Source organism: Pholcus phalangioides, unplaced genomic scaffold (genome assembly GCF_987345545.1).
Source record: "Pholcus phalangioides strain wild (caught in Gottingen) unplaced genomic scaffold, Ppha-v1.0 ptg000021l_1, whole genome shotgun sequence".
In the NCBI taxonomy this organism is placed as follows: Eukaryota; Metazoa; Arthropoda; class Arachnida; order Araneae; family Pholcidae; genus Pholcus; species Pholcus phalangioides.
Window position 1 is genome coordinate 1,852,137 of NW_028301614.1, and position 22,761 is coordinate 1,874,897.

The 22,761-nt window shown below is 37.0% G+C and overlaps 1 protein-coding gene across 2 annotated transcripts; it reads right to left on the minus strand.

Moving 5' to 3' along the window:
* Positions 1-269: 269 nt before the first annotated feature.
* LOC149070484 (U-scoloptoxin(01)-Cw1a-like) lies at positions 270-21,563 on the minus strand. Of its 2 annotated transcripts, none has more exons than XM_089248929.1 (4): positions 21,450-21,563; positions 17,303-17,360; positions 6,694-6,737; positions 270-2,477 (listed from the first exon to the last, which is right to left on the minus strand). In XM_089248929.1, the coding sequence occupies exons 2-4, from the start codon at positions 17,322-17,324 to the stop codon at positions 2,061-2,063; spliced, it is 483 nt and encodes a 160-aa protein (XP_089105055.1). In that variant the 5' UTR covers positions 17,325-17,360; positions 21,450-21,563; the 3' UTR covers positions 270-2,060. The 2 variants fall into 2 exon arrangements, with proteins under 2 accessions (XP_089105055.1, XP_089105056.1); XM_089248930.1 differs by lacking the exon at positions 21,450-21,563 and adding an exon at positions 19,139-19,231 and having other exon boundaries at positions 1,965-2,477.
* Between the last annotated feature and the right edge of the window lie 1,198 nt (positions 21,564-22,761).

Genomic DNA, 22,761 nt, shown 5'->3' on the forward strand with positions numbered 1-22,761 from the left:
GTTCGGCGATCAGATACGATAATGAAAATATCATAGAGTTAATTGCACGAATCATTGTAGAGGCTGAAGCAACGTGAGATTGGCTGCGTCGAAAAAATTAAGAAACAAAATCGTATAATCGCGGAATAACGGCGCACTTGCGAAATATGCGACCGAAGCTGTCAGTTAATTCAAGCAATAATATAACTGATTTGATATAGAGGGTATGATGGGATTTTAATGAAAGCGTCACAAATTGGTTGACTGATTGGAGATAAAACCAAACAATATGAGTTGCATCACCTTTATTTACCATCAATCGACAAAAGATCTGAGCAAAGCAAATACCCTTCGACACCGTAGCATGCAAGTATGTACAGCATAAGCACAGTACGTTTGAACCTCATGCATGAAACACACAAGATAAACGCACTTTTTTTGACTCCATACAGATACGAAAAATTTCTTAAGAGTTCGAGTGAAACGTATTCTGACAAGTAAAGTATGACGTAGAGACATTTGTTTTAAATGCTTTTCAAAGACAATCTGAAACATCTGCACAAGAAATTTCATAGCGATTAACAATATTTTATAGTGTCAGAAACAATGAGACTAACTTCAAACTAGATATATTTGTTCAAACTGAACTTCTTGCTATCCTAAATAATTTACAATTACTAATTATTAATTAACGAGAATTATTCGCTGCGATTGATATAAGTGTATACAGTGGTTTCGTAATTTCTCTTGGGATGGTATCCATTTTTCAGAGTCGCATTAAAATTTCATGCCTAACAGGATAGCGGTCGTACCTCGGGTGGCGAATTATGGTTAACAAAAGACTAGATTGAACCTTAGAACAAACAACATATTGCTTAGGATATTGGGTACTTTTTCCTGAATATATAGCGCTGTACATTTACGGCATTTTTTAATGCTGGGTGTCCGGGCTGAAGATACCCAAAAAGCAATGTCTTCTAATAATAGAACTACATATGGTTCGTAATAAAATTTAGGTGCATCAAAAAGGCCAAACTTGTCAAGTTTTTTTTTGCGCATCTAATTAAGCGGAAAATTGGAAAAATAAAATCCCCAGATTATTTATTTCTTTATTAAATCACTCAACGGTGTGTAAACGACCCTTAACGTTTGCTTACATTTTAAAGTGTGTGTACTTATCGACAACTTGAAATTTAGTTAACTACTAAATCACTTAAACGCGTGTAAATAGGTCTTATTTCCAAGCATTCAGTAGCATTTGATGTGCTATTGTGAATCCACTAATGCAGAATATGTTTCAAACTATGTGGAGGGGTTTCGCATTTCACTCACTTCGCACACTGTTCGATTTAAATTCAGCGTGTCATTAATTTAAAACACGTGCCACTGAATTAAATTCAGCTCACCTTAAGCACGCACTGAATCGTACTTTGTGGCATCTATATATGCCGACTGCTACTTAACGGCGGAATTTATAATGAATTGGTACATGACGAAACGTGTTTTGTGTGTGTGTATATGCGTGGCTCTAACGTGTGTATTTACGTGGTCCGAGTTGCACTTGTTTCGTGTTTTTGCTGGTGTAGCCATCTTTCTTCCGTATTTTGAAAGAAGATGGTAAGTGATTGAATTTTTATATTATGTATGGTAATATGTTAAAAGTTTGCCTGCCTGTTTTCAGCGGAGAAACTTTTTCAAATGGAATAGGCGATCCCGAATGCTGACTGCTGGGAAAACCGTTTCAAAGCAGCTGCTGTCAATAATACGCATGCACATCCTCGAAAGAAAACTTGTACAGTATTATTAACTTATCGAGAGAGTGCAGCGTTTGAATAACTAAGCATGTACGGCTCTCTCAAGTATAAGCCATTACTCTCTAATATTTTTAGCCCCTACACCCTGTATTTTGATATCGGGGACTTAACTCATTACTACTGACCATTGAATTAGTAAACTCATTACTTATTTTATGATATAAATTGCTTAACAATTCACTAGCTATGAAAGATCTTTCTAGGGATATTTCTGGGATTGTCTTCAACCATATCCTACATCGTCAAAAATCCTCGTCACGCTCGTCATTATCCACGGACTCTGGATCCCGATTGCTGTCCACCATCGACTTGATTCCGGTATAAGTAAGGTTCGGCTCTCTGAACATCCTCCTCGTCCAAGAAATATGTCTTAGGATCGTCAGACCTGATCCTGTCGTTAAGGTAGAAGAAATTAGGAGCTTCAGAACACGGGATCGCTTCTTCCGGTGATGAACAGGTCAGTGAATACTGGTTGAAGAGCGTCTGGTTGCCGCAGAGGAAGCTCCACTGGTACTGTTGGACGTTACCGTCGACGTCCTGGACAGAGTGGCATATGTGGAAGATCTGGCAGTTGTTCTCAACATCAGCGTAGTAACCGTCCCCGAAACAAGAGAAAGTCGTCCGCACTGCTCCAACAAGGATGTCAGCACCATCTGGCAGAGAATAGGCTTCCCGTTTCATCCTCTGAAAAAGTTGAAGTTTATTTTGAATAAAATAATAAGACAAATAAAAATTTCTGAAATACCACACTATATTTTCTGCACGATTGGTTTTATTTCAATGAAAACGTCCATTAGGTTATTGCTACCAGTTGGAAAAAAAAGTAGGGCAGAGATTCGATTTTAAAATTTTAAACAGGTTAATAAAAACTTTTAATTGATTAATCCAGTAAATTTTATTAATTGGCTTAATTAAGATTAATCGGTTAAGGAGAATTTACAAGAAGATGATATAAACTGAAGAGATCTTTTTATTTTACACCATGTTTGCAACCTAGTTGGGTTCGTAGATGTCCTCTTAATGAGCTCTAGTGAGCTCATTTCTGTGTCTCGTACATGCAAATGGAAAAGATAATCTCCTAGAGCATGGGTTCGAACTGATGTTCCGCGATACCCTGGGGTTCAGTGACAGCTTTTTTTGGGGGTTCCACATGAGCAAATGTCACGGAACCCTTGAAAATCTCGAAACCTGGTGAGCATTCAGAACTTTCTTGTTACTGATACTCACACAAAACTGTTCTTTATTTTGGATTTCAAACGAGATAGCGTAGTTTAAAAACAAATAAGACCATTGGGACGACTGAACAACTTAGAAACAGTAACATTACACATCTTTTTACAACGAATTTTGAATCAGAAGCTTCAGAAGTTCATAAATGTCATTTTCCATTTCATCAAGAAATTAAAAGTTGTAAAAAAACGTCACTTGGCCATCGTAACTCATAAGTCCCACCCGGGAACGGCACGGCAAGTTCATTCGCATAGAAGATTTCACGGTGCGATCTGGCACAATGATTTATGACAATAAATATGTAAATTCAGAGGTAGCAGCACCTAAGCTTTCTTTCATTTTACCCTGGTGCTATGATATTGTTGAGACGTCAGCTCTTGATGTCTGTAGCTATTGTAGGGACACGCTTTTTTGAATGAATATTCAAAAATTTGCTTGAGTTCCGTGGAACAGCCTCATTATGACCAAGGGTTCCGCGAAGAAGCCTTATTACAATCAAGAGATCCGCGCAGGGCCGTCTTAAGAGAATCATAGGCCCCCTGGGCCAAGTGGTTTTCCTGAGGCCCTACCTGGCAAATTCTCGAAAAATTCATGACTTAAAAAATCAAACTTTATGAGGCTCCTTTTCTCTTGAGGCGCCCGGGAGGACCCATGCGTTAAGACGGCACTGGATCCGCGAGAACTTTAATGATAGAAATCCTTGTCCTACAGTGACTAATCCGTTCAGTTTGATTCCAAGAGTATTGCACCGAAAGAACGTGTGCAATACAAATGCAAAGGCCACAACAGACAAATTTCCCAACGAGGTGACTGGAAAAATATACCATAAAAAGTATTGTCAAATATATATCTAAACTATATCAAAAATAACAGTAACCCAATAAGAGCAATGAAAAACCAATAATTATGATAAAATATAAATATACTGTCCATAAACAATTATGGTTACCTCATCCAAGTATGGATAGCTCCTCGAATTACCCCCACTACGTTTACGTATTTCTCTTTAAACGTGTCAATCGTGTTAAGATTCACGATCTCCCAAAACTCCTTGAGACACTACAACCTAGAACTGTCCGTTACCAATCGATATTGATGTCCCCTTGTCGAAGCAGTTGATTGACGATGTATTAATGGTCCATTTTATCCATCCCGTTAAAAATTTAAAATACTTCAATCGTATCCCTCCCCGACATCTGCGCTTTTCCAATGCAAACATTTTCAAAAAAAATGAAGTCTCTCTTCGTAGCTTAAGCCGCGTGTGCCATCAGGAGCACGCGTAACGTTCAAGTCAAGGCTATTTTTTTATAGGAGTTTTGGTTTTGCACGAATTTGCATGAAATTTTGCACCTGATACAAAATGACTCGTAGGTTTTTTGTAAGACAGTTAGAGCCATATATGAATGATGGTTCTGAAGTGGGTATAAATTTATCGGGCTCCAAAGACAGTAATTCTGATGATAGCGCCCGAGTGGCATGGTGGTAAGATGCTTGTCAACCATAGTGAAGGTTGTTGTCAGGGTCCCGGGTTCGAACCCAATGGAGAACATAGGTAAGATATTTTCCCTAACGAACTCGAGGCGACCACCGGTAGACAGCGCCTTCACTTCCAACCCATCTCACTAATGGCAGTAAATTGCGATATGGCCAGAGTTGGTGTTTGGTGAAGTAGTGATGATGATTGAATAAAAATTCAACACAAAGAGCTGCTGTGTTATTCGAACGTGTGCATCCATGCCATTTAAAATATTAGCCAAATAAAATGTATTTCCTCACGAATCCGTATTCGTTAGGCAAGGAAGAGGAATCACTAAAAAAAAAATCTTAGTCACCAGCCAAAAAATTCGTAAACCGAAAATCACAATATGCATAGTGTAATTTTTTTTTCACTGAGAAAATAAATGCTCCCCTCCTCTGGAACAGAACCGGCCGTTGTAAGTAACTCATATACACATAGTGTAAAGATTATATAAAATGTTGATGGAAAAAAATGCCCAATATGAATATGGATATCGATAAAGGTGTTTGTGCGTCGATCGTTAAATGATAATTTTTGACAGGGGAAACCTCGTTACAACGACACTCGGTATAACAATAAATCCATCTACAGCAATATTCTTTCAAGTCTTGTTTGGAAATGCTACTAATGTTAAAGATACAAAAAATGTTAGGTTATAGTGAGTTTTTTGAAAATTAAGAAGCATTCGCTGTAAGATATCAAAATGCATCTCATCAAAAATGCCCATTTTTTTCTTCTTTTTCTCTTCAAGAATTAAACATAATGACTCTCATCATGGCACACGCTCTTCGTGGAAATAACTCTGAGGCACTTCTAACAAAGAACGGATACATAAAGATCGAAATGTTTTAATCTGTTTTTCCTATTTTTGGGCATCCCAATAATACACATGGGATGTGAGACGATTTTATTTAACTTTTATCTGTCCCAGTAACTAAAGGGAAAAAATTCCGATTACAAGAAGAATGATGACGAGTCCTTACAGTCATGGAAGTAAACAGTGATATAATATTTGTGAATTTTTATTGTTCAGTTGGTCGGATAAATCATTTTGGGAATACGAAAGTCTTTGCAAAAATGACAGAATTAATGGCTGTGAGATAGATAGATAGATAGAACCGCAACGCACTGATGCAAAGCATCTAATTTCCACTACCTCGAAAGAGGCAGAGTTGTGTCGGAAAAAAAGCAAAGATTTATAGAAGTGCCCCCCCCCCCTTGCCCCGTGCTCACAAGTATTGAATCACTCACGTCATTCTCCCCATGAAAATAGCCATCGACTCTATTCAACATACAAGCCATTTGACTAAAATGTATAGCTGAACCCAATGACCAGGGAGAAAAATCGCACGTGCGCCCAGTGGCACATAATGTCCGGAGACCGGAGAATGGGATTTCAAAAAAAGCGTGAAAAAGATTTGTGAGCAAGTAAAAAAAGGAAGAAGAAGTTGGCATGTTGAAGTGGGAGAGATTTGAGAATGGTCTAAATACACACTGGCTGTGAGACCAGAAATCAATTTTACTCGTCTAGTTCATTTGTTATTATTAAGACAAAAGACCCCCTTTTTTTAATAGACATAAAGCAGCAGTTTTCTACAATTTTATAACCTGACAGAGCCAAAAAATGGATATTCGCTTATAATGAGATGTCCGTAATAACTACAATATTCCTCGTGATTGTGAACTTTTTTTTGAGAGAGGTATTTTAATAGCTTGAACATGGTTCATTACAATATTATATATGTCACTGCCAACCTCGAAATTGGTTATACTGTTGAAGCTGTCGTTATAACGGACTTTTACTGAACAAGTTTTTAGAAAACAGCAGCAAGAAAAAAAAACCGTCCAAGCCTTTTCTGCATAAATTTAGAAAATTTAGCTATGGATATCTTCTACCAGACATTACAGATCGATTTCCCAATGACGTGTAGAAGCATGTCCCAAAGTGGGAAATGTAAAACACTAAATTTTGGCACAATGATCTCTTGTCGGTTTTGTATAAAGTGATTCAACTATTGTATAACTTAATAATAATCTCGATAGTCATATATTTCTATGATGAAAAAAAATGAATTTCAGATAATTATCGAGCTATGCAATTATTCGGAATGGAAATTTACAAAATGCTACTTGTGGAATTTTCATCTTTACCTTTGGTTTCGGTACTGCGAAAACTACTCCGATCGTCGCAAATACTGTAAAAAAGGAAAAAATAACAAGTTTAACTCCTTTTTGAACAGATCGAATCATTTACAAATAAAATGCATTGGCAAACACTAAAATTTGTTAAATATGTACATATAATGTGCATAAATAAATGGCTTTGCAGTTTAACATATCTTGTATCATTTACCATGACGGAGTTTTATATCCGTGTCTTATATTCAAGTTTTCAAAATATAGGGATTATATAAATATATTATGTAAACATGTGGGAGTAATTCAAATGTGATCGCTGCTACCCGGCACTGTGAACGGCGGCTGTGTTTGATTTTTGTAACCGTGAATATTTGTATGAGATCATGGTGATATTTGTACCCAATATTAGCTTCATAGTAATGTTTATGTGCATTCCCAATAGTATAAAAAAGGGAAATTTTTGTTATGTTGATTATTATGATTTTTGGAGTGGTAATTCTTGGTATAATGTATGCATGTAATTCAAATGTGAATGCCCAGCACTGTCAACGGAGGCTCTGTTTGATTATTCCCGTCGCAGTGGATGCTCTGTGTGTTTTCTGTGCGTGTATATTGCATATTCTGTAAAATGAAAGGCAAACAAAACTGCCCAGCACTGTAGACGGAGGCTTTGTTTCTTCGTTTCCCGTCATAGGATGTGATGTATATATATTTTGTATACATTGTGTGTTAGACCATACTCAAATCTCTCCCACTTCAACATGCCAGCTTCTTCTTCTTCTATCTTGCCCACAAGTTTTTTCCACACTTCTTTCAAAATCCCTGGCTGCGGTCTCCAGCCCATATGTGCCACTTTTTCTTCCTAGTCATTTGGTTCAGATGTCCGTTTCAGTCAAATGTCTTGTACGTTGCATCGAGTTGATGGCTGTCTTAATGGGGAGAACGACGCGAGTGATTCGAAACTTGCGAGCATGGGGGGCAAAGGGAGCCACCACTATAAATCTTTGCTAACTTTTCCGACACAACTCTGCCTCTTTTGAGGTAACGGAAGTAAGGTGCTTTGCATCAGTCCGGGATTGTGAGCGGTTCTACCTACCTATTTATCAAAATATAGGGGAAAAAAAGGTATGGAATTTTTGCTCATTAAAGTAAATGGCCCGAAAATTTTTGAATCTCGAATGAATGTATATTGCCATAACGATTGTATGTATATTCTCGCATTTAATGAATGTATATTGTTCCCTACGAAAGGGGCAAAGGATCTCCCTCCTTGTCTTTCAGAATTCCCTCCGGCACAGCCGCGCCCTATGGGGCAATGATCGAAAATCGCGAAAGCGATAGTGCCTGGTCGTGTTCGGTCTGTTCTGTTCTGTCTCTCCTGAGGCCAACAAAACAATTCCACGTTTCTAAAAGTGTAATATTCGCATGAGATATTCGAATTAAAAAATTGAATGAAAGTTACGAAAAAAGCAGCATTGGTAAGGGGAAAGAACCGGTGCCGTTAGTTTTTGCTGTTCTTTCCCAATTTTTCTCAAATTTTTTAATTCAAATATATCATAGAATGTTGCAGTTGGAAACGTGGTATTGTTTTTGTTGCTGTCAGGAAAGGCTTCCTCATAGACAGGGCAACAACTTTGTAACTGAGTTTTTGAGGAGAGGGTGTCCGTACAAAAAGTTAATAACTCCATTTTAATAATTATACATCGGTTCACCAGTTAAAATTATTTGGCAAGAGGAATCAAGTAATCCCCCTGTACAATAATTACTATTTCATATTAATAATTAATTAACATAATTATTATTTCAATCATACTAAGATAAGGCGCCGTTCAAGTATTACGTCAGGGGGTTTCTGTTTTGCTGACTGATTTGATTACAAGGGGGGGGGAGGGTGGTTTGGATAATGCTGACGTCATTAACTACCCTTTATGAAGATATGAAATATTTTTAATGGCATCTCACTCGGTGTGTCAAAAACGAAAAAAAAAACCCTTTCGATAGTTTGTGGGCACTTGAAGTAACATTCCCCCCCCCCCCATTGATGAGTACCCTACAGAGCCACTTTAATGATCTCTAAATGTTTCGCGGATCCAAGTGCTCTGGAAATGTGTCATGCATCACTCAAGTGATCCGTAATTATATGCCGCGGATAACGTAAATAATCTGGGAATGTGCCGCGGGTAACTTAAGTGATGTAGAACCGCACTGGGGGCCACTTAAGTGCTTTAAAACTACGTCACCTGTTACTAAAAGGATCTCTAAATGTGTCACGGATCGCTAAAGTGTTCTGGAACTGTGCCCGAGTCATTTAAGTGATCTGAAAATGTGCCACGGGCCGCTTAAATGTTCTGGAATTGTACCACGCGACACTTAAGGGATCTGTAAATGTGCCGCTTCGTTCATTTTTACAAAATTAGGTTTGAGGAGGGCAGGTCGCATCAGATAACCCCCAGGGCCATGTTTGGTTCGCGGGCCAAGGGCCTTTATGCGATTTATACAATGAAATTTCCTACATGTGTAAGCGAAAGAGGGTTCTCATACTAGGGGATTTCAATTACCCGGGTATTGATTGGGAGAACCTTTCATCTGGAAATCAGTATGAAAGAGACTTTCTTAAGTTGGTGCTCGAAAATTTTTTGTATCAGCATGTATCAGAAGCCACTAGGGGTACTGCTATTTTGGATTTAGTTCTTACTAGTTCTGAGGATCTAGTTGAACATGTTTCGGTGGGGGAAGAGTTTTCTTCCAGTGATCATCGTATCGTCAGATTTCTCTGTAACTTTTCCTCGGGTAAGGTTGATAACAAAAGACTGGTTCCTTGTTTTCGGAGAACTAACTTTGATGTTTTGCGAAGAAGGTTAGCGGAAGTTTTCAAAGACCGGTTGGAATCAGTAGGGGTGGTAAGTCAATGGGAAGAATTTAGTACGAAGCTGTCCTCTGTTTTGCACGACGTCATACCCTTTGTTCGAAAAAAGCGTGTTTGTACATCACACCCTCTATGGTTCACGGATAGCGTGCGGAACTTTTATCTTGAAAAGAAAAGAGCATTCAGAGAGTATAAAAGTGGACGAGGTGACCTATCATTGTTTACTGATAAAAGAAGACTGTTGAAGAAAGCGATAAGGGATAGTAAAAAGCAAGTTGAATCTAGGTTGGCAGATAACATTGGCTCTGACCCAAAATCATTTTTTCGATACGTCAATAATGGATGTAAGGGGACAGTTGGCCCCCCTCTCGATAGGAGGCTCTATGGTAGAGAGCAATGTAGGCATGTGTAGTGCTTTCAATGACTTTTTCGCGTCGGTTTTTAATGGAGAGAATGATATTCGATATACGGGTGTTGCATGGGGTAATAAAACGCTCAACGATATTCAAGTGGAAGACGTGGAGGTCCTAAATCTTCTAAGAAATGTATGTGCAAGCAAAGCACCAGGACCAGATGATATCTATCCCAGGGTTCTCAGGGAAGGTGCTAATGAATTGTTGGGGCCAGTCGCACAGATATACAGGAGTAGTGTTGCTGAGGGTATCGTCCCGAGAGATTGGAAACTGGCTAACGTTGTTCCGATATTTAAGAAGGGTAGTAGAGAAGTGATGTCTAATTATCGTCCAGTGAGTTTGACGAGCTCCCTCTCGAAAATTTTGGAAATTATCATCAAAAGGCAGTTTGTGAAGTGGATAGACGAGAATAATGTATTGTCGGATAATCAGCATGGGTTCAGGAAGGGGAAGTCATGTGTAACTAACCTCCTTTGCTTCTATGATTACGTGACTAAGGCTTTGGGTAAGAGCAAAAATGTCGACGTTGTTTACCTTGATTTCCGGAAGGCATTCGATCGGGTCCAACATGGCAAACTCTTGAAGCGTTTACACGAGATTGGAATAGGGGGCAACTTGCTGAATTGGATAGAATCGTGGTTAAGAGATAGGTCGCAACGAGTTATGGTGAACGGGGAATTCTCTGGTTGGACAGACGTCACAAGTGGAGTTCCTCAGGGAAGTGTCCTTGGCCCCATACTTTTTTCACTTTTTATCGACAAACTCGATCAGGGTATCGATGGAATTACTAGCAAATTCGCAGATGATGTGAAGCTAATGGGGGTAATCGGGAATGAAAGCGATAGGGAGTTGCTCCAGACCAACTTAAACAAGATTGCAGCATGGGCAAATGAATGGAGCATGACGTTTAGCGTAGATAAGTGCATGGTCGCTCATTTTGGTTCGAACAACCCACGGTTCTCTTACGAGTTGAATGGTGTCACTATCCCGGATGCAACTAGAGTCACCGATTTGGGAATTCTCATTGACGAGCGACTTAAGTTTTCTGAACATTGTTCAGCGGTTGTCAAAAAATCGAATAGAATGCTTGGTCTCATTTTCAAAAAGGTCTCTTCGCGTTCTCCTAAAGTCATTCTTCCGCTTTTTCGAGGCTTAGTTCGTCCTGGACTGGAGTATGCTGTAAGGTTTTGGAGACCATACCTACAGAGGGACATAGACTTGGTGTAAGGGGTGCAGAGAAGAGCTACGCGTGTCCTTATTGGCACACAGGGCTTGAGTTATGAAGAAAGACTTCATTTTTTGAATATGTTTACATTGGATGAACGCAGGTGTCGAGGAGATATGATCGAAGTGTTCAAAATTTTCAATGGGATGGATAGGATGGACCATGAACTTTTAGTACACCGCCAATCGACTGCTTTTACAAGGGGACACCAGTATCGATTGGTGAGGGACAAGGTTATGGTGTCGCAGGGAATTTTTCTCCAATAGGGTTGTTAATAAATGGAATAGCTTACCCCCGGAGGTAGTAAATTGTAACACAATTGACACGTTTAAAAAGAAATACGATAAACATGTTGGGGTAAATCGAGAAGCTATCCATTCTTAGAATAAGACAACCATAAGTATTCTTTATGGGCATTGTATAATATTTTATCATGTGTATATATTGTTTGTAATTTGTGTTAATTGCATTTTTAATTGGGTTGCTGTATTTTTGAAACATATGACAACCATATTTTTATGGGCATCTTTTTATCAGCCACCTCGTTGGGCATTTTGCCTGTTGTGGCGTTGTATTTGTATTTGTATTTGTATTTATCATTATATGGCTTAGAGGGTGGGTCGCAATGAATTTATTAAAAATAAATTTTGAGTTCATAGCCTTCAAATAATATTGAAATTAACAGAAATTGATTATAACAACATATAAAGATATTGTCTTCCGAAATTTCAAATTAAAAAAAAATATTTTTGCATTAAAAAAATAAATTTTGATCGTGGCGGGGGGGGGGGGGGGTCACGAGCCCCCGCATACCCCCTCCCCCCCATCCCTGTGTACGTCTCTGATCTCACCAATGTGCGTTAGGATTCAGAGAGGCAGAGCTGATGACGAAATCCTGCTGAGAAGAGGGAGAGGATGTCAAAAATGGCTAAAAATCTGCTTACGTAATACTTGAACGGCCCCTAATGTTTTATTAAAAAAGTCCCAGCAATCTGTGTAATCCCACATGGCGGAATAAGAAAAACAAAGTAAATATTTCATCAAATTTCTAATGAGTATGCAGCTTTTTAAATATGACAACGAAGATGGAAAATTAACTAAACAACTTAGTTTAATCTAATGTTAATGATTTCGCTAAATATATTTTTAATGTAAGTACGTACTCGTTCGGATGTCGATTTCTCACTAAGATATTAGCGCGATCTATTGACAAAGTTTATAACTTTTTGAAAAACCCTAAAATTTAAAAAAAAAAAAATAATCTATAATTTTTCAACAGAAATCATTTTTTTAACTTGTTTTTATAATAATAATAAAAATTTAAAAAAACAGTTAAATTTTTTGTTTGTTACAAAATTATAAAGAAAAAAAAATTAAATACATAATTTATATACATCTTAGGTGTACTATTTCCTTCTGTTCATAGGCTGTGTTAGTTCTGCGGTTACTTCGATCTCACCCGAGCTTTTGCGGTAAATCAGTGATTCCCAACGTAGGAGTTAACGCCCCCTGGGACGGGAGAAGCTACGGGTATAACAGGATTCTATGGAAAAAATTAACCAAATAAGTGTTAAATTCTAATTTTAATGGATCTAACTAGTCGTCTTCAATGTAAATATGTAGTCGTTCGGATATCAAACTTTCCCATTGACATTTCAGCGACATCTATTGACAAATTTATAGCATTTTGACAACCCCTAAAAATCCAAAAAATTACATCATTCTAACTGTTTTGCAAACTTGCTCTTATGATAGCAATGAAACTTATCTTTCCTTCAGGCCCGTCTAACTGTCATAGACGACAATGTCATGAAACCCTCGTTTACTTGAAGCAAATCTCGGTTGACCTGCTACTATGGAAAAAGTTAGAGAGAGTGGAAGAGATTAATTTTATGGTTCCCTTTAAGAAAAAAAGCTTGTTTATAGCTCATTGCCATATGCTTAAAAGTCACCATAAGATCCATATGTACCAAAACGAAACAGCTCAAAGGACGAAAGTTAACTAACTACTTCACCAAACACCAACTCTGGACATATCGCTATACTGCAATTTACTGCCATTAGTGAGATGGGTTGGAAGTGAAGGCGCTGTCTATCGGCGGTCGCCTCGAGTTCGTTAGGGAAAATATCTTATCGATATCCTTCCTTGGGTTCGAACCCGGGACCCTGACGACAACCTTCACGATGGTAGACGAGCATCTTATCACCATGCCACTCGGGAACGGACGAATGTTAACTGGGGAAGTCCATTTGCCGACTCCCGTTTTTGATACGTTGGGGGGGGGTACAGTTCGAGCTAGACCTGATTTCTGCATGGGCTCCACTAGTTTAGGGGCTCCAAATTTAAACAAAATATCTTTGTTTAAAAACCAGACATTTTTTCCAAAGTTGAGGTCTTCTATAATGTATGTTTCTCCCTACCCAACGCCCCCCCCAAGCGAAAAATGGGATTAGTCTAAATTAAAAATTACTAATATAAATCAAAGGATACCAGTTTATTTTACCATAATAAGTTAAATGATAAGAGCTCTAAAAAAGGTAAAAATGCCTATTTCTTTCTTTTACAACCAACATACATTTTATTAATATTGTAAATTTAATTCATATTAAAAAAAATTTTTTTCATTACTTTAAATTTATACACTTTTCACAACATTGCACATTAAACTGACGGCACTTCGGTTAAGTCGTCAATCCGCTTAAGCCGTCGTAATTTTTCGATAACGTGAGGTGACGACTTATCGAGGTGTTACTGTATATTGTTATAGCATTATTCTCGAATCGTAGAATACGATGTTTCTATACTTCTATGATTGAGAGATACATCTGCGCGATCTCACTACTGATGTGGATTTTGTTTTTAAATGAACCTACGTGGTAATATCAGTTATATAAAGAGTCTTCCCGAGCTTGTGGGGTTACAGTTGTGATAGTAATAGAATAAATTTTTAAATATGCGCATCCAATATCAAAGATATCTGAAATGTCTGTAAATCTCCAAATATTCAACATATGTTTTTGTGGGCTCACAAGCTTGTGCTTAGTCTTCAAATGCTTTGCGTCTGTGTTTTGAGAGACTTGACTAAATAAAATTATTTTATTTAAAAGTGAGGGTTAAAAAAAAATCCGGATGAAAATTTATTGTTCTTTCTTTCGCACGATGATGGGAATTAAATATTCTCTCTGGATGAAACTGAATCGCTTTTCAGCAAACAGTCCCCAACACTCTTCTAACTCTACCTATGATTAATATCGAAAAAAAAAACCACCTTTCGATAGTTATTGGGCACTTGAACTAACATTCTCCCTATTGATAAGTCCCCTACAGAGCCACTTTAATGATCTCTAAATGTTTCGCGGAACCTTCAAGTGCTCTGAAAATGTTTCCGGGCCGCTTAAGTGCTCTGGAGCTGTGCCACGCATCACTCAAGAGATCCGTAATCATATGCCGCGCATCACTTAAATAATTTGAGAATGTGCCACGGGTTACTTAAGTGATGTAGAACCACACTGGGGACCGCTTAAGCGCTGTGCCACATGTCACTCAAGGGATCTCTAAATGTGCCACGGATCGTTTAAGTGTTCTGGAACTGTGTCGCGGGTTACTTAGGTGATCTTTGAATGTCAGAGTGATCTCTGAAGCCTACTTCAGTGATCTGAAAATGTGCCACGGGTCACTTAAATGCTCTGGAATTGTGGCACGGGTCATTTAAGCGATTTGTAAATGTGCCGCTAAGTTCATTTTTAAAAAAATTAGGTTTGGGTGGGGGGGGGGGCAAGCAAGCCACATCAGATAACCTTCAGGGCCACATTTATTTCGCGGGTCAAGGGTTTACCATATATGGCTCAAAGAGTGGGTCGCAATGAATTTTTTAAAGAGAAATTTTGAGTTCTTACCCTTTAAATAGCATTGAAATTAACAGAAATTGATATTATAACATACCGAACTGAACAAACAGAAATCGATTATAACAACATATAAAGATATTTTCTTTCGAAATATTAATTTAAAAAAAAAAATTTTTTTGCATTAAAAAACATTTTTTTTCCGTCTGGGGGGGGGGGAGAGGCGCACGAGCTCCCCATGATCCCCCTCCCGTATACGTTTCTGATCCCACCATTATGCGTTAGGAGGTAGGGGGCAGTGATGACGAAATTTTGCTGACGGGGAGAGGGGGGTTAGAGTTTTGCTGACGGAGGGGGGGCGGCGGCTCAAAAATGGCTAAAAATTTACTTACGCAATACTTGAACGGCCCCCCTTAGATAGATTTTTCAGGTGCTCTCTCGTAATTTTAGCCCTTTACTCCAAAAATAAGCATTATTTAACCATTTCAGACCCTGAATGTGCACACAGATGTTGTGGTTGTTTTTTCTCACTGTAGAATGGTTTTTTTCTATTGTTAGTTTATGTATTTAACGCATTTTTTGATCATCAAAAATGCAAAAACAAAATGAACGCTCGAGTCAGGAAAGGGTTAAGACCGCATTTTCTGCGTTACTTGCTGCACACGACTATATCATTGGATTATAAAGTAATACTAATTAATATATGTATTTTATTATTTGGTAACCACCTGTTTATTATATTTTAATACCTGTCTTGTCGACAATAATCGCATCGATATTATCATGCCAATAGTAAGAGACATTCAAAAAAAAGTATTATATAAATTACAATATAAATTATTATTAACTATCTGCAATAGGGTACCCTCAGAGAAGAGGTAAACACCTCCAGAGTGAAGATTCTCAGAAGAATGACTGCTTGACTAGATAATAAAGGCATGAATATGCTGTTTCATAGGGCCTTCCCAGGCAAGGGCTCTGGGGCTTCAAGTGCATGGAGATGTCGTAATAATGAGATTTGGTACCGTAGTAGTAATATACGAATTGGCTGGCACAGGCACTTCCAACTAGTACAGGCGTTAGAACACCACTTTGCTTGAATGGCCATGTTGGACTTGAGACGACTCTGATTTTTAGATCAGAATGGAAACAAATCAGCGTGGAAAGTTCATCAAGCCTACCCTGCAAATGAATGAACCCCCGAATATAAATGTAGATTGTGTTCTAAATGGGGGAGGGGAAATAAAATCTCCTCTGAAAATAAGTCATAATGCTTATTTTGGATCAAAATAACAATCAAACTCGGTTATAACGACATCGAAGATTCCATGACATGTCTTTATAACCGTGGTGTCGTTACAGCAAAGGTTGACGTTTTCAAGACTTCTTATGTATAAAAAATATTATCAGGTGCAATGAAATAGTGTGTGTGTGAGTGTGAAGTTTTTGTTTTATTATAATTAGAATGACCATATGTGATTAGGAAAAATATGGGAAACTGGGATCACATAAATATAAGGGACATCACCAATTCTCATCAAATATGTTGCCGGCTAATTCACCAATTGAAGAACAGAAATGGTAAACATTGTGCGTGCTGAATCGCAAACTTTACAGGAGACCGAGACACAAGTTTCAGGCCCCATAGACTAACATTTTAAGTGACATCTAATAATGCGTTTTTCACCAACTTAGAGTGTGTTACGTTCGACGCTTGAAGTTGGATATTTCCTAGGTTGACAACCTTGGTATTTACTGCGTTTTGATGAAAAAAAAAAAAAGTTGAATCCCGTTTTAACGAATACCGTTACAGCTTCCTACACAGATTCGACTGTGTGTGTGTATATATATATATATATAAAAGACCAGAGTCGACCAGAGTCGTCTTAACAGCATTACAGGCCCTCGGGAAAAGAGATTTTTTTCTGGGGAATAAATAATACTTCCTAAATAATACGGATTAACGACAAAAAATATGTTGTTATATCCGAGGTCGTTACGTTTTCATTGCCGTTACAATAAAGGTTTATTACATTATTTATTACATTATAAAGGTTTACATTATTCTCTGAGGGAATTATTCAGAAACGTCAATTATTCACGTTACATCCGAGGTGTCGTTACAATCAAATTCATTATAGCCGAGTTCAACTGTAATACAAGACGGGGTCTTACTTTCGGGGAAAACACATCACATAGGCACAGTTTACATTAAAAAAAACTACATATACTAAATAAAAACACTACTAGAGTTATTTCAAAGCCACTTACCGATGAAATACAGAAATTTCATTTTTATTAGAAAATCTTGCAACAGTAGATATTTAACCTGGGGGGAAAAAATTTATATTGATTAGAAGGAGGAAAAAAATTATAGGGGAGAGAAGCTCATTAAAATAATTGCAGAAATTTTTACTTTGATCATTCACACAGAAAAAGAGCTTGAAGACTTCAAAGGTGAACATTGATTCAAATCATTTTTAAAGTAAAAAAAAAATTAAATCCCACGAAATATATAGGAAATTTTTTAACAAGATGAAATTTTTCGAACTAATTTCCTGCTTGCATTAACATGTAAAAATTTCCCAGTAGAAAACGTCAATTACATTATTGTTATGCAGTGGAAAAACCTCGTTATAACGATAAATACCTCTAGAACGATATTTTTTCGAATCTCGATTGGAATTACTTGTAGTGTAATGTTAAATTCCTCTAGATACATTGAAGGACAGAACACACCCCGCTTCCCATCTCAGAGAGATATCGAAGCTTTCCGGGGGGATGGGTGTATCCGGAAATTTATTAATTTATGTGAAAATAACAATGATATACATATATACAATAAATAATCTGGAATAAATAATCGTACAAATTGTGATCATATAGCATCATCCACAGATAATCAGTCCGTAATCGTAATAGTTCTTATATAAATAATCAAAGAATAATTTTTGTCTTGTAGTTGCCTCTAGATACAACGATATCATCTATTACGATAAATCCCTCTACATGACGATATTTTTTGAGGTTTCCTAGAAAAAATTTTGTTCTCTCGAAGACTTTCAACATCGGTATTTTACCCTCGGAAGTGTTAACCCATTTTTGACTGACGTTGCATTTGAGCAACGCTTTGTTTGAATTTTTTTTAAAGTAATTTTCATACAAACTTTTGCATTACAATAAATTTTTATTTGAGTGCCACAGTGAATTTTAAAATTTGTTGACAAAGAAATTTGACTTTTTTCAAGTTAAATTTTTGAAAATTTTATCATGATTTTCAATCTCTGGAATTTCTTTTCCCCATGATCGTGAAGAAAAAATAATTTTTTTTAAAAGAAAAAGAATAGTTTTTTCTTCACGTGATACATGAGGTTTCCCAGAATTAGAATTATTAATTATTTTAATTAACTTAAGTTAATTATTAAACATTAATTATAAATATAATTGATTAGAAATTCGCATTAATTACAAATAAACCCAGGCTAAATTAATATCAAAGTTTTTGAAACTTCCCAAATATGTTATAAAGGTACTCAGTTATCATACATAAAAAAAAAATACGCAATTCGGGCATGAATTGGAGGAGTAGCCAAAAATGGAAAGTTGCCGTTAAGCTATTTTTTGTGCAGTATGCAAAAATGCTATACTGGAAAAACTATTTTATAGCTTGAAATAGAGCTAAAACTGAATTTTATTCATCAACAAATCAATTAGAATTTTCCGCTGCGAATAGATACGTATAAATGCATTTTATCGTGGTACTAACAACGCCAATTCACGAGAAGCCAACAACAACATAAATTTGGTGGCATCTCTCGATACAACGATAATCCCCTCTACAACGGTATTTTTTTGGTCTGTATACGCAAAGCATCCTTTCATCGAGGTTTCACTGTACTAACAACACCAATTCAGAAGAGACGCCAATGACAGCATAAATTTGGTGGTGCCTCATGACGATGCTTCCTCTCGATATAACGATAACTCACTTTACAACGACGTTTTTTCTTGATCCGCAGATACAGAGCACCGTTTCATTGAAGTTCATCTGTATATCGAACTATTAAATAATAAATTAAGACCTAATACAAAATCTCATCTACTCACCTTACAATCAGTAAATTCTACAAGGATCAGTATCCAACACAAGCTCACAGATTCGGTTTTTCCTCTTAAAATCTGAGGATCCTCTCTTAAAACAGGAACTATTTATATATTCCACAAAAGAAATATTTAAAAAAAGGTTGAGGAGAAAAAACAAATATATATTGGATGTGAAGGTCAAGACCTGACGTTTTATTTTTCTCAAGGATGGGATGAACTCAAAGAAAGTAAATAGAAATTCTATACATCGATGATATTAACAAAAGGGTGCAAAGTGATGGGAAAGTCAAAGAATAAAAAATTAGTCTTGAATTCAAGGAGTTCAAAAGGAGAAAAAAAGGAAGATTCAGAACACGGCCTTGTTCGGAAGTTCTTGAATAGAGATGAGCAGGACCCCCTTCCACTTGAAGCCTTTGATAACACCTTGTTATCTTTGGTGTGTACAAGAAGAGAGAGAGAGAGAGAGAGGCCATGTAGTTTTTTGGAACTGGGCTGAGTCCCTCATACATTCAATTGGCTGCCGTCGTACGAGTTCAAGGATCCAACTAAATCAATTCTGTGCTGTCTGTGCAAATTGGAACCCACTTCGTAAAGTGCGTGAGTTAAGTAATAACGGTAATAAATGACCGGAAGTTTTTCATTATTCTTAATGGATTGCCCATAGTTTTGTTCATCTTTTCAGCTTTGCATGAATTATGATTGTCTTCTCTGCAGGTAATAATCCTGCTTAAGATAATTTTTTTTTTACTTTGTTTTTTGCATCATCATCGTATTTCAAAGTAAATGCATAACCTTGGATGAGATGGAACTTGATGAAATCATCAGTTTGGTTTTGGATTTAGGTCTATGGGTATATTAATCGTATCAGGAACGCTGCCAGAATTTACAATTTACAATAGAGGCATGCATTATATATCGACATAGAAAATTTAGTCTCTGTTCAATTAGTTTTATTTATGACTTTTTGTTTAACCAAACTGATATTGTAAAACAGGTCTAAATAGTTAATGAATTTAATCCCGAGATGTTTATTGATTGATTTGGAGCCATTAACAAACCAGGACATACAAGTTCTTCAAGGAAAAATGTTTTCTGGATATTATGCCGAGATGACTCGGAAAGAAAAATAATCTGATCTCAGCCGACCCTCTTGCAAACCGGGCAAGCATGCTACCATTTGTACCACTGGTGACATGACCCTGCCTTCTTTATTTCGCGTACTGTGGCATAAGGTGCTGAAGTACAGGCATTAGTAGCCTCTCTTAACTTCAGCAATTATTAACTTCACTTATTTAGTTCGATTGTACGTACTTCATGTTGCTAATTTGAAAATTGCTACTTCATGCTTAATACACAAACGATTGCTGCAATTGATGTGAACTATTAGGAATTCAACTGACATATTAATTACTAAAGCAGGCGTTGCTACTCCTATGACATTTACAGAGTTGTTTTTGAATGCAGATTTAAATATACATCCTCTCGCAGGAATTGTAATTAATGATCTGACGATCTTGATTGCGAAAAACTAAAAAAGAAGAGAGATTATAATTTAAACCAATTTAAATGCGCATTTTTAATAACTTGAATTTCTTCCAGGACCAAAAAACAATTCACGCACGCACGCACGCACACACACACACACACAGTCGCGCACGCACACACACACACACAGTCGCGCACGCACTCGCAAACGCACGCACGCGCGCACACATACACACACGTCATTCTATGGAAAAAGAAATGTATAAAGTTTTCGGAATATCCATATTGTGTTCATCAACAAATTCTCCTTCGAAATGAATATCAATTAGTTGAAGCAATCTTCTTTCTAATTCGAGTCAAATCAACAAAGTATGGAGTCATACACCACCCTAGTTAAGTCGACAAGAGTCCTTAAGACAACCTCTACAGTAGTAATGTTTGGTGCGTTTCTGGAGTGGTCCGGTTGTTTTTTGGTGTCAAATAAACAACCAAAAAACAACCTCACTACTACAGAAACTAAACACTACTACTCTTGACCATTTATATCAGAAGCAGACGTTGCAAAAAAACGCATCATTCAGGACGAATAAGTTATCCTTGGTTGAAAACCAATCTGATCAGATAAAAGTATCTGCTAGTGCAAAAATGAGAAAAATGAATGGTTGAGACCTTATAAGTACAAAATAGTCATTCTTAACTTAAAGTTATCACCGTGATTTGAAAATACTTTGATCTTTCTATAATCTTTATACCTTCATCTTACGAACCATCAACAATAACCAAGTCACGGTGTTTTCCAAAAACGCTAAAAACAGAAAACAGCACTAACCTTGATATCCAGAAGGATTCAAAAAAAAAACAAACTAAAGCTCCACTAAAACGGTACGACTCAAAAAGAAACTATTTTATCCAACCAGATCCGATGCCGAAACAATTTCTAAACGCCGTTTCAGTTGAAATTTTCCTTTTTATATACTACTATATTTTGACAGTGATATAAAAATAAAAGAAAGGAACCGTAGCTAACATGGTTATGGATTGAATGATGGGGCAAGAAGCCGTGAGGGGGGAAATGGCTTTCAAATTTGACAAGTTTGTTCCTGGAAGGTATTGGGCCTTGTCTTGAAAAACCACACGAAAAAGGCTTGGAGTGTTACTATTTAAAAAAAAAATGGATTTAAGAGAGACCAAGAAAACAAAAAGATAGTTTCCACGATTTGTATTTAGATGAAATCAGGACATGACCTTATCACTGAATTTTATTACGACCGCCTCTTCGTGTGCAGTTTTGATCTTTGAACTCTTCAGTATATTCGTATATATACAAACTCCTTTTTTTTTTACAGTGCTTTATTTACAACTCTGTCAACTGTGGCACATTAAAAAAAACTTTCTCCATATTATTTTTCTTTAGTTATTCACACCTTATTCGAAGAGAAAGATGACTTCCTGGGGCTATCTTCGATCAAAGTCACTATTGTAACTGGTAATCAACCGAACTCATCTCTTACGTATTAATCATGGAAGTATATAAACTTCTCGCGGCTAGTCGTATTATTTATGACACTGATTTTGTCATAATCACGGCTTCATGATCAGCGGTGTTTTTTTTTTTTGGCAGCAGGACTTCCATGAATGCAATTGTCTTGTGACCATGTGTCAACGTTATCAGTTGTAATGTATGGACGCGCTGAGTTACAGGGGATGTTGGTATGGCACGAGTATAGGGAATCTATCCAGATCCATCTTGAAGTTGAGAATATATAGTGCTTGAAGTTCAGCAAGTCACCTCAACGAAATAAAAATGACCGCAACATAGATCAGTTTGTAGGTGGTGATTTTGAGATTAAAGTCATTTTCTCTCAGGGACTGTCAAGGCGAGAATCATGGCTACAAATTGAAACTGCTGGTGAGATGGTAGTGGAAGTGGGAGCTTTTTTTTTTAGTGTGATACCAGCATTACTTTGTTGTATCCGTGAAATACCTCTTAAATGCTTTGAGCTAATCCACAAAATATTAGAGATTAGAGTAATTTAATATTCAATATCGGCAAAACTTCAAAATGAGGTTGATGAATACTCTGATTATGACTTATGCTGTTAGTTACAGTTTTAATGAGAGTATTTTCAATAAAATATTCT